This window comes from Heterodontus francisci, chromosome 28 (assembly GCF_036365525.1).
Source record: "Heterodontus francisci isolate sHetFra1 chromosome 28, sHetFra1.hap1, whole genome shotgun sequence".
Classification (NCBI taxonomy): domain Eukaryota; kingdom Metazoa; phylum Chordata; class Chondrichthyes; order Heterodontiformes; family Heterodontidae; genus Heterodontus; species Heterodontus francisci.
Window position 1 is genome coordinate 11,804,092 of NC_090398.1, and position 13,089 is coordinate 11,817,180.

Genomic DNA, 13,089 nt, shown 5'->3' on the forward strand with positions numbered 1-13,089 from the left:
AATTTGAGTTTTTGTTTATTTATCTGTTTTAAATAACATTATTTTAAAAATGTAAATATGTACATAAAGGGGGCCTGAAGAATAAAGACCCCCTCGACATGAAATATATAAAAGCGGCCTGGGGTATAAAGGCCACCTTATAAAAACAAAAACATGGTTAGATACAGAGTAAAGCTCCAAAAGAAAAACAGGGACAAGAAAAAAAAACGGGGTTAGATACTCGGGGAGTTCGTCCTCCCCGATTGCCTGCCCCTCTTCCGCAGTTACGTTCGCGCCCGGGTGTCCCTGGAGAAGGAGCATGCGGTGTCCGTCGGTATGCTTGAGGCCTTCCGCGACCGGTGGGCACCGCAGGGACTGGAATGCATTGTCGACGCCGAGAATGGCATTTTAATTTGAGTTTTTTGTTCATTTATCTGGTTTTAATAAAGTTATTTTAAAAATATGTATATAAAGGAATAAAGGCCCCTTCGACATGAAATATGCAGAAGGGCCCTGGGGTATAAAGGTCACCTTTAAAAAAAAACTGAGTAAGATACAGAGTAAAGCTCCCTCTACACTGTCCCCATCAAACACTCCCAAAAAGAAAAAAAAACGGGGTTAGAACAGATTAAAGCTCCCTCTACACTGTCCCCATCAAACACTCCCAAAAAGAAAAAAAAACGGGGTTAGATACAGAGTAAAGCAAAAAAAAATTAAATAAAAAAAGAAACAGGGTTAGATACAGAGTAAAGCTCCCTCTACACTGTCCCCATCAAACACTCCCAAAAAGAAAAAAAAAACAGGGTTAGATACAGAGTAAAGCTCCCTCTGCACTGTCCCCATCAAACACTCCCAAAAAGAAAAAAAAACGGGGGAGGATACAGAGTAAAGCTCCCTCGACACTGGCCCCATCAAACACTCCCAAAAAGAAAAAAAAACGGGGTTAGATACAGAGTAAAGCTCCCTCTACACTGGCCCCATCAAACACTCCCAAAAAGAAAAAAAAAACGGGGTAGGATACAGAGTAAAGCTCCCTCGACACTGGCCCCATCAAACACTCCCAAAAAGAAAAAAAAACGGGGTTAGATACAGAGTAAAGCTCCCTCCACACTGTCCCCATCAAACACTCCCAAAAAGAAAAAAAAAACGGGGTAGGATACAGAGTAAAGCTCCCTCGACACTGGCCCCATTAAACACTCCCAAAAAGAAAAAAAAACGGGGTTAGAACAGATTAAAGCTCCCTCTACACTGTCCCCATCAAACACTCCCAAAAAGAAAAAAAAACGGGGTTAGATACAGAGTAAAGCAAAAAAAAATTAAATAAAAAAAGAAACAGGGTTAGATACAGAGTAAAGCTCCCTCTACACTGTCCCCATCAAACACTCCCAAAAAGAAAAAAAAACGGGGTAGGATACAGAGTAAAGCTCCCTCGACACTGGCCCCATCAAACACTCCCAAAAAGAAAAAAAAACGGGGTGAGATACAGAGTAAAGCTCCCTCTACACTGGCCCCATCAAACACTCCCAAAAAGAAAAAAAAAACGGGGTAGGATACAGAGTAAAGCTCCCTCGACACTGGCCCCATCAAACATTCCCAAAAAGAAAAAAAAACGGGGTTAGATACAGAGTAAAGCTCCCTCTGCACTGTCCCCATCAAACACTCCCAAAAAGAAAAAAAAAACGGGGTAGGATACAGAGTAAAGCTCCCTCGACACTGGCCCCATCAAACACTCCCAAAAAGAAAAAAAAACGGGGTTAGATACAGAGTAAATCTCCCTCTGCACTGTCCCCATCAAACACTCCCAAAAAGAAAAAAAAAACGGGGTAGGATACAGAGTAAAGCTCCCTCGACACTGGCCCCATCAAACACTCCCAAAAAGAAAACAAAACGGGGTTAGATACCGAGTAAAGCTCCCTCTACACTGTCCCCATCAAACACTCCCAAAAAGAAAAAAAAACAGGGTTAGATACAGAGTAAAGCTCCCTCTACACTGTCCCCATCAAACACTCCCAAAAAGAAAAAAAAAACGGGGTTAGATACAGAGTAAAGCTCCCTCTACACTGTCCTCATCAAACACTCCCAAATAGAAAAAAAAACGGGGTTAGATACAGAGTAAAGCTCCCTCTGCACTGTCCCCATCAAACACTCCCAAAAAAAAAAAACGGGGTAGGATACAGAGTAAAGCTCCCTCGACACTGGCCCCATCAAACACTCCCAAAAAGAAAACAAAACGGGGTTAGATACCGAGTAAAGCTCCCTCTACACTGTCCCCATCAAACACTCCCAAAAAGAAAAAAAAACGGGGTTAGATACAGAGTAAAGCAAAAAAAAATTAAATAAAAAAAAAAACAGGGTTAGATACAGAGTAAAGCTCCCTCTACACTGTCCCCATCAAACACTCCCAAAAAGAAAAAAAAACGGGGTTAGATACAGAGTAAAGCAAAAAAAAATTAAATAAAAAAAAAAACAGGGTTAGATACAGAGTAAAGCTCCCTCTACACTGACCCCATCAAACACTCCCAAAAAGAAAAAAAAAACGGGGTTAGAGACAGAGTAAAGCTCCCTCTGCACTGTCCCCATCAAACACTCCCAAAAAGAAAAGAAAAACGGGGTTTAGATACAGAGTAAAGCTCCCTCTACACTGTCCGCATCAAACACTCCCAAAAAGAAAAAAAAAAACGGGGTAGGATACAGTGTAAAGCAAAAAAAAATTAAATAAAAAAAAATCCAGGGTTAGATACAGAGTGAAGCAAAAAAAAAAAAATTTTTTTTTTAAACGGTGTTAGATGCAGAGTAAAGCTCCCTCTACACTGGCCCCATCAAACACTCCCAAAAAGAAAAAAAAACGGGGTTAGATACAGAGTAAAGCAAAAAAAAATTAAATTAAAAAAAAAACGGGGTTAGATACAGAGTAAAGCTCCCTCTGCACTGTCCCCATCAAACACTCCCAAAAAGAAAAAAAAACGGGGTAGGATACAGAGTAAAGCTCCCTCGACACTGGCCCCATCAAACACTCCCAAAAAGAAAAAAAAACGGGGTTAGATACAGAGTAAAGCTCCCTCTGCACTGTCCCCATCAAACACTCCCAAAAAAAAAAAAAAAACGGGGTAGGATACAGAGTAAAGCTCCCTCGACACTGGCCCCATCAAACACTCCCAAAAAGAAAACAAAACGGGGTTAGATACCGAGTAAAGCTCCCTCTACACTGTCCCCATCAAACACTCCCAAAAAGAAAAAAAAACGGGGTTAGATACAGAGTAAAGCAAAAAAAAATTAAATAAAAAAAAAAACAGGGTTAGATACAGAGTAAAGCTCCCTCTACACTGTCCCCATCAAACACTCCCAAAAAGAAAAAAAAAACGGGGTTAGATACAGAGTAAAGCTCCTTCTACACTGGCCCCATCAAACACTCCCAAAAAGAAAAAAAAAACGGGGTTAGATACAGAGTAAAGCAAAAAAAAAGTAAATTAAAAAAAAAAAGGGGTTAGATACAGAGTAAAGCTCCCTCTACACTGACCCCATCAAACACTCCCAAAAAGAAAAAAAAAACGGGGTTAGATACAGAGTAAAGCTCCCTCGACAGTGGCCCCATCAAACACTCACAAAAAGAAAAAAAAAACTGGGTTAGATACAGAGTAAAGCTCCCTCTACACTGTCCCCATCAAACACTCCCAAAAAGAAAAAAAAACGGGGTTAGATACAGAGTAAAGCAAAAAAAAATTAAATTAAAAAAAAAACGGGGTTAGATACAGAGTAAAGCTCCCTCTACACTGACCCCATCAAACACTCCCAAAAAGAAAAAAAAAACGGGGTTAGAGACAGAGTAAAGCTCCCTCTGCACTGTCCCCATCAAACACTCCCAAAAAGAAAAGAAAAACGGGGTTTAGATACAGAGTAAAGCTCCCTCTACACTGTCCGCATCAAACACTCCCAAAAAGAAAAAAAAAAACGGGGTAGGATACAGTGTAAAGCAAAAAAAAATTAAATAAAAAAAAATCCAGGGTTAGATACAGAGTAAAGCAAAAAAAAAAAAATTTTTTTTTAAACCGTGTTAGATGCAGAGTAAAGCTCCCTCTACACTGGCCCCATCAAACACTCCCAAAAAGAAAAAAAAAACGGGGTTAGATACAGAGTAAAGCAAAAAAAAATTAAATTAAAAAAAAAACGGGGTTAGATACAGAGTAAAGCTCCCTCTGCACTGTCCCCATCAAACACTCCCAAAAAGAAAAAAAAACGGGGTAGGATACAGAGTAAAGCTCCCTCGACACTGGCCCCATCAAACACTCCCAAAAAGAAAAAAAAACGGGGTTAGATACAGAGTAAAGCTCCCTCTGCACTGTCCCCATCAAACACTCCCAAAAAAAAAAAAAAAACGGGGTAGGATACAGAGTAAAGCTCCCTCGACACTGGCCCCATCAAACACTCCCAAAAAGAAAACAAAACGGGGTTAGATACCGAGTAAAGCTCCCTCTACACTGTCCCCATCAAACACTCCCAAAAAGAAAAAAAAACGGGGTTAGATACAGAGTAAAGCAAAAAAAAATTAAATAAAAAAAAAAACGGGGTTAGATACAGAGTAAAGCTCCCTCGACACTGTCCCCATCAAACACTCCCAAAAAGAAAAAAAAAAACTGGGTTAGATACAGAGTAAAGCTCCCTCTACACTGTCCGCATCAAACACTCCCAAAAAGAAAAAAAAAAACGGGGTAGTATACAGAGTAAAGCAAAAAAAAATTATATAAAAAAAAATCCAGGGTTAGATACAGAGTAAAGCAAAAAAAAAAAATTATTTTTTTAAACGGTGTTAGATGCAGAGTAAAGCTCCCTCTACACTGGCCCCATCAAACACTCCCAAAAAGAAAAAAAAAACGGGGTTAGATACAGAGTAAAGCAAAAAAAAATAAAATAAAATAAAAAACGGGGTTAGATACAGAGTAAAGCTCCTTCTACACTGGCCCCATCAAACACTCCCAAAAAGAAAAAAAAAACGGGGTTAGATACAGAGTAAAGCTCCCTCTACACTGTCCGCATCAAACACTCCCAAAAAGAAAAAAAAACGGGGTTAGATACAGAGTAAAGCAAAAAAAAATTAAATAAAAAAAAAAAACGAGGTTAGATACAGAGTAAAGCTCCCTCTACACTGTCCCCATCAAACACTCCCAAAAGGAAAAAAAAAAACGGGGTTAGAGACAGAGTAAAGCTCCCTCTGCACTGTCCCCATCAAACACTCCCAAAAAGAAAAGAAAAACGGGGTTTAGATACAGAGTAAAGCTCCCTCTACACTGTCCCCATCAAACACTCCCAGGACAGGTACAGCACGGGGTTTAGATACAGAGTAAAGCTCCCTCTACACTGGGCCTATCAAACACTCCCAGGACAGGTACAGCACGGGGTTTAGATACAGAGTAAAGCTCCCTCTACACTGTCCCCATCAAACACTCCCAGGACAGGTACAGCACGGGGTTAGATACAGAGTAAAGCTCCCTCTACACTGTCCCCATCAAACACTCCCAAAAAGAAATGAAAAACGGGGTTTAGATACAGAGTAAAGCTCCCTCTACACTGGCCTTATCAAACACTCCCAGGACAGGTACAGCACGGGGTTTAGATACAGAGTAAAGCTCCCTCTACACTGTCCCCATCAAACACTCCCAGGACAGGTACAGCACATGTTCAATATGGAGTGAATCTGCAGCCTGGAATGTGCTGAGCTTTGGTGTTTGAGGCTGGCTGTGAGGGCCTGGTTGTTTCTCGTGTTGTTTTGTTGTGCTGTGTGGGTGACGGGAAGGCAGTGGTTAGAGATGAAGACTAGCTCTCGCTGCACGCCTATATAAGGAGAGCAAACGGTGGGTCTGGACTCCATTCCCAGCTCCTGTCTGACTCAAACCGTCACAGTCTGGGGGCGGGAGCAGTACTTGGGTGGGGGAAAGGGCATTGGGTATCCGGTGGCACAAACGGGCCTCGTGCCCTCTGCGTGTGGGAGGTTACTAAACCAGACTGCCTTTGCAGGAACGTCGGAACAGTAGGAGGCCAATCGGCCCCTCGAGCCTGTTCCGCCATTCAGTGAGACGATGGTGTGGTGCCCAGAACTGAACACAGTAACTCCGGGTGTGGTCTCACCAGAGTTAGTTCTAGACTACTGATTACCTCCCAGTGACCCCTGCTGCAAGCGTGAGGACGTAGGGGTGGGAGGGGACTGGGTTAGCACAAGAGTTGGCACTGCCACTGCAGTCAAAGAGCCTGGCTCTGCTGACAATAGGGGAAATGGCCACTCTGGGTGGGAAGCAGGAGGAGGTGAAACGGCAGATGCCTCGCAACTGGAGAAGGGAGAATGGTTTTGTTTAACATGAGAATCTTTCCCACTGGGGGGGGGGGGTGTGTGTGTGTGTGTGTGTGTGTGTGTGTGTGTGTGTGTGTGTGTGTGTGTGTGTGTGTGTGTGTGTGTGTGTGTGTGTGTGGTGTGTGTGTGGTGTGTGTGTGTGTGTCTGAGCGCGACTGTGAGTCAGTGTGTGAATGAGTGTCTAAGTGCATGCGTGTGAAGGTCTCCACACCAATCCACACCAGAGGAAAGCGTTCCTCTCGATTTACAACAACAACTTTCATTTAGAAAGCACTTTTATAGCTGCAAACCATCCCCAAGCACTTCACAGAAACGACCTTTAAATAAAACTCAGCCGCAACACAGACAAGGAGATGATAGGATCCCAGGGAGGTAGATTTTAAGAAGCGGTTTAGAGGAGGGAAGAGAGCCAGAGAGGTGGAGAGGTTTAGGGAGGGAATTCCAGAGCTGAGGGCCCAGGCAGCGGAAGGCACGGCCACCAATGGTGGAGCGATTAAAATCAGGGGAGGGGCAAGGGCAATGGAGAGGGTACAGATATGCCTGAGAGTAATCGGACTGGAGGAGATTACAGAGATAGAGAGGGCTGCAGGAGTTGGAGGAGATTACAGACATAGGGAGGGTTGTAGGGGCTGGAGGAGGTTACAGACATAGGGAGGGTTGTAGGGGCTGGAGGAGGTTACAGAGATAGGGAGGGTTGTAGGGACTGGAGGAGGTTGCAGAGATAGGGAGGGTTGAAGGGGCTGGAGGAGGTTGCAGAGATAGGAAGGGTAGTAGGGGCTGGAGGAGGTTGCAGAGATAGGGAGGGTTGAAGGGGCTGGAGGAGGTTGCAGAGATAGGAAGGGTAGTAGGGGCTGGAGGAGGTTACAGAGATAGGGAGGGTTGTAGGGGCTGGAGGAGGTTGCAGAGATAGGGAGGGTTGTAGGGGCTGGAGGAGGTTGCAGAGATAGGGAGGGTTGTAGGGGCTGGAGGAGGTTGCAGAGATAGGGAGGGTTGTACAGACTGGAGGAGGTTGCAGAGATAGGGAGGGTTGTAGGGACTGGAGGAGGTTGCAGAGATAGGGAGGGTGGGGCTGGAGGAGGTTACAGAGATAGGGAGGGTTGTAGGGACTGGAGGAGGTTGCAGAGATAGGGAGGGTTGTAGGGGCTGGAGGAGGTTGCAGAGATAGGAAGGGCAGTAGGGGATGGAGGAGGTGACAGAGAAAGGGAGGGTTGTAGGGACTGGAGGAGGTTGAAGAGATAGGGAGGGTTGTAGGGGCTGGAGGAGGTTGCAGAGATAGGGAGGGTTGTACGGACTGGAGGAGGTTGCAGAGTTAGGGAGGGTTGTAGGGGCTGGAGGAGGTTACAGAGATAGGGAGGGTTGTACGGACTGGAGGAGGTTGCAGAGTTAGGGAGGGTAGTAGGGGCTGGAGGAGGTTACAGAGATAGGAAGGGTTGTACGGACTGGAGGAGGTTGCAGAGTTAGGGAGGGTTGAAGGGGCTGGAGGAGGTTGCAGAGATAGGGAGGGTTGTAGGGGGCTGGAGGAGGTTGCAGAGATAGGGAGGGTGGGGTTGGAGGAGTTTGCAGAGATAGGGAGGGTGGGGCTGGAGGAGGTTACAGAGATAGTGAGGGTTGTAGGGACTGGAGAAGGTTACAGAGATAGGGAGGGTGGTAGGGGCTGGAGGAGGTTGCAGAGATAGGGAGGGTTGTAGGGGCTGTAGGAGGTTACAGAGACAGGGAGGGTTGTAGGGACTGGAGGAGGTTACAGAGATAGGGAGGGTTGTAGGGGCTGGAGGAAGTTACAGAGATAGGGAGGGTTATAGTGGCTGGAGGAGGTTATAGAGATAGGGAGGGTTGTAGGGGCTGGAGGAGGTTGCAGAGATAATGAGGGTTGTAGGGGCTGGAGGAGGTTACAGAGATAGGGAGGGTGGGGCTGGAGGAGGTTACAGAGATGGGGAGGGTTGTAGGGGCTGGAGGAGGTTGCAGAGATAATGAGGGTTGTAGGGGCTGGAGGAGGTTACAGAGATAGGGAGGGTGGGGCTGGAGGAGGTTACAGAGATGGGGAGGGTTGTAGGGGCTGGAGGATGTTACAGAGATAGGGAGGTGGGTGAGGGCTGGAGGAGGTTACAGATCTCGGGAGGTGGGTGAGGACTGGAGGAGTTTACAGAGATAGGGAGGGTTGTCGGGGCTGGAGGAGGTTACAGAGATTGGGAGGTGGGTGAGGGCAGCCATGGAGGGATTTGAAAACAAAGAGGAAAGTTTTAAAACCGAGGCATTGCTCGACTTGATCAAACACTGCACATGCTCAGATAACAAGAACAACACTGTCTGTTCGAGTCCTCACACCCGGGGTGACACTCCTCTTTATCCTTCTCTCCACATCTTCTGGTCTTTCCAACTGAACTAACCCATTTAGCTCAGTTTCAGGCTGAACATAACTTCAAATCATAAACAGATGTCATGAGAAAGAGAGAGAGAGGAGAGCTAGAGGGTTTGAGGAGCCTCCCCCCACCACCCCCCCCCCTCCACCGTTGCCCTCTGTCTGAATTTGGAGTCGATCCCAGGTCACCAAGGTCACAGGTCAGAGTTCGTCTCCCCCACATTTGCTCCCCATCAGACTATCTGAAATAACTCAGGTATGGTTCTCACTGACATCCCGTTCCCATTCAATGGGTGGTGCCAGACTGAGTTCTCACTTACCCTGAATTGAAGAGGACATTCCGCTGGTCAGTCCTGAAATGAAAGAGAAGAGCAAGGTCAGGCATGAACAGCAGATTGAGTGAGCATAGGGAGAAACGAGAAATAACACAGTGCACACAAAGCAGACCCAGGGGTCACTGGACAGTGATCGGGAGCAGGAACCCTGGCTGATTTCCCCTCTCTCTCTAACCCAGGGGTCACCGGACAGTGATCAGGAGCAGGAACCCTGGTTATTTCCCATCAATGATAATTTTAGTAAGAGCCAGTAATATGGACAATTGATGTGACTTTATGAACAATTATGCATCACCCATGGCTCAATTGGCAACACACTCAGGCCCTGAGTGGAAAGATGGTGGTTTGGAATCCCACTGCAGAGATCTGAGCCTGTAATCCAGGCCAACATTCCCCAGTACCAGGACAGAATGAGCCCTGTACTGTTGGAGAGTCAGTACTGATGGAGCGCTCCATTGTGGGAGGGTCAGTACTGAGGGAGTGCTGCACTGTCCCAAGGGTCAGGACAAAGGGAGCCCTGCGCTGTCGGAGGGCAGAACTGAGGGAGTGTGGCATTGTCGGAAGGTCACTACTGAGGGAGCGTTGCACTGTCGGAGAGCCAGAACTGAGGGAGTGCTGCACTGTCGGAGGGTCAGTATTGAGGGAGCGCTGCACTGTCGGAGGGTCAGTACTGAGGGAGTGCTGCACTAACGGAGGGTCAGTACAGAGGGAACGCTGCACTGTCGCAGGTTCAGTACTGAGTGAGTGCTGCACTGTCAGAGGGTCAGTGCTGAGGGAGTGCTGCACTGTCGGAGGGTCAGTACTGAGGGAGTGTTGCACTGTCAGAGGGTCAGTACTGAGGGAGCGCTGCACTGTCAGAGGGTCAGTACTGAGGGAGCGCTGCACTGTCAGAGGGTCAGTACTGAGGGAGTGCTGCACTGTCAGAGGGTCAGTACTGAGGGAGTGCTGCACTGTCGGAGGGTCAGTGCTGAGGGAGTGCTGCACTGTCGGAGGGTCAGTACTGAGGGAGTGTTGCACTGTCAGAGGGTCAGTACTGAGGGAGCGCTGCACTGTCAGAGGATCAGTACTGAGGGAGCGCTGCACTGTCAGAGGGTCAGTACTGAGGGAGTGCTGCACTGTCAGAGGGTCAGTACTGAGGGAGTGCTGCACTGTCGGAGGGTCAGTGCTGAGGGAGTGCTGCACTGTCGGAGGGTCAGTACCGAGAGAGTGCTGCACTGTCGGAGGGTCAGTACTGAGGGAGTGCTGCACTGTCGGAGGGTCAGTACTGAGGGAGTGCTGCACTGTCAGAGGGTCAGTACTGAGGGAGTGCTGCACTGTCGGAGGGTCAGTACTGAGGGAGTGCTGCACTGTCAGAGGGTCAGTACTGAGGGAGTGCTGCACTGTCGGAAGGTCAGTACTGAGGGAGTGCTGCACTGACGGAGGGTCAGTACAGAGGGAACGCTGCACTGTCGCAGGTTCAGTACTGAGTGAGTGCTGCACTGTCAGAGGGTCAGTGCTGAGGGAGTGTTGCACTGTCAGAGGGTCAGTACTGAGGGAGTGCTGCACTGTCGGAGGGTCAGTACTGAGGGAGTGCTGCACTGTCGGAGGGTCAGTACTGAGGGAGTGCTGCACTGTCGGAGGGTCAGTACTGAGGGAGTGCTGCACTGTCGGAGGGTCAGTGCTGAGGGAGTGCTGCACTGTCGGAGGCTCAGTACTGAGGGAGCACCACATTATTGGAAGTGCCATCCTTCCGATGAGACATTAAACTGGCACACACATTTGGATGTATCTTGAAGAAGTGCAGTGTTTCCCGGGGCCTATATTTATCCTTCAGCCAACATCATTAAAAAGCAGTTTATTTGGTGATTATTGCATTGCTGAGCATGGGATCGTGCTGTGCAAAAATCGGCTGCCGTGCCTCACACATTACAACAGCGACTACATGTCAGGAAAGTACTGCATTGGACATAAAGTTCTTTGGGTTGCCCATGACAGAAATAATTCGATATAAATAACATGATATAAATATGTCTTCACTTTTAATGGTGGTAATATTTGATGCTGGACTGCAATCTCGAGGGAGAGAGCTCATCTTTCAGTTAGGCACTTCACAGCCTTTGAAACCTCCAGGCTGAGTTCAACAATTTCAGCTCGTAACCTCTGCTCCCATTTTCTCAGACAGCAGGTGCTGGACCTTTCCTGCTGTTGTGCCCTTTACACCTCCTTTTGACCCTTCCCTTTACTTCTTTACGTGTCCCATTACCACCCCTCAACTCCCAGTGCCAATTAACAACAACAACTTGCATTACAGAGCATGCTTAATGCAGTAAAAACATCCCAGGAGCGATTGTCAAACACCATTTGACACCAAGACACACAAGGAGATATTCGGAGGGGTTGGTCACAGAGGCAGGCTTGAAAAAGAGCCTTAAAGGAGGAGAGAGAGGTGGAGAGGTTCAGAGAGGGAATTCCAGAGCTTCGGGCCCAGGCAGTTGAAGACACAGCCATCAATAGTAGAGCGATTAAAACTGGCGGATGCACCAGAGACCAGAATTAGTGGAGCACAGCAATCTCAGAGGGTTATAAGGGCTGGAGTGGGTTACAGAGATAGGGAGGGTTGTAGAGGCTGGAGGAGGTTACAGAGATAGGGAGGGTTGTAGGTGCTGGATGAGGTTACAGAGATAGGGAGGGTTGTAGGGGCTGGAGGAGGTTACAGAGATAGGGAGGGTTATAGGGGCTGGAGGGGGTTACAGAGATAGGGAGGGTTGTGGGGCTGGAGGAGGTTACAGAGATAGGGAGGGTTGTAGGGGCTGGAGGAGGTTACAGAGATAGGGAGGGTTGTAGGGGCTGGAGGAGGTTACAGAGATAGGGAGGGTTATAGGGGCTGGAGGGGGTTACAGAGATAGGGAGGGTTGTGGGGCTGGAGGAGGTTACAGAGATAGGGAGGGTTGTAGGGGCTGGAGGAGGTTACAGAGATAGGGAGGGTTGTAGGGGCTGGAGGAGGTTACAGAAATAGGGAGGGTTGTAGGGGCTGGAAGAGATGACAGAGATAGGGAGGGTTGTAGGGGCTGGAGGAGGTTACAGAGATAGGGAGAGTTGTAGGGACTGGAGGAGGTTAGAGAGATAGGGAGGGTTGTAGCAGTTGGAGGAGGTTCGAGAGATAGGGAGGGTTGGAGGTGTTGGAGGAGGTTACAGAGATAGGGAGGGTCGTAGGGGTTGGAGGAGGTTACAGAGATAGGGAGGGTCGTAGGGGTTGGAGGAGGTTACAGAGATAGGGAGGGTTGTAGGTGTTGGAGGAGGTTACAGAGATAGGGAGGGTTGTAGGTGTTGGAGGAGGTTCGAGAGATAGGGAGGGTTGTAGGTGTTGGAGGAGGTTACAGAGATAGGGAGGGTCGTAGGGGTTGGAGGAGGTTACAGAGATAGGGAGGGTCGTAGGGACTGGAGGAGGTTACAGAGATAGGGAGGGTTGTAGGGGTTGGAGGAGGTTACAGAGATAGGGAGGGTTGTAGGGGTTGGAGGAGGTTACAGAGATAGGGAGGGTTGTCGGGGTTGGAGGAGGTTACAGAGATAGGGAGGGTCGTAGGGGTTGGAGGAGGTTACAGAGATAGGGAGGGTCGTAGGGGTTGGAGGAGGTTACAGAGATAGGGAGGGTTGTAGGGGTTGGAGGAGGTTCGAGAGATAGGGAGGGTTGTAGGTGTTGGAGGAGGTTACAGAGATTGGGAGGGTCGTAGGGGTTGGAGGAGGTTACAGAGATTGGGAGGGTTGTAGGGGTTGGAGGAGGTTACAGAGATAGGGAGGGTCGTAGGGGTTGGAGGAGGTTACAGAGATTGGGAGGGTTGTAGGGGTTGGAGGAGGTTACAGAGATTGGGGCACAGCCGTGGAGGGATTTCAACATGAATACAAGAGTTTTAATATCAGACCAGGAGCCTGTGTATGTCAGCGAGCAACACATCTATCATTTTAACACTCCATCCTCGCACCCTCTCACCAGCCTCCCTCACTCCCTTTTGTTCCATCCTTGTCCTCCCCTTTCCCCTCATTCTATACTTGCTTCTCCACTATTAAATCTCTGAACATCTTCCAGTTCTGATGCAAGGTCT

The 13,089-nt window shown here is 48.0% G+C and overlaps 1 protein-coding gene across 1 annotated transcript in view; it reads right to left on the reverse strand.

Annotated features, from left to right (window-relative positions):
• Nucleotides 1-13,089, reverse strand: part of LOC137385091 (CD5 antigen-like) — a 67,768-nt gene that overhangs the window by 43,492 nt on the left and 11,187 nt on the right. Inside the window, exon 2 of the mRNA XM_068059846.1 lies at nucleotides 8,996-9,028. Within this exon, the coding sequence (XP_067915947.1) occupies nucleotides 8,996-9,028 (33 nt within the window). The remainder of the gene's footprint in view (nucleotides 1-8,995; nucleotides 9,029-13,089) is intronic.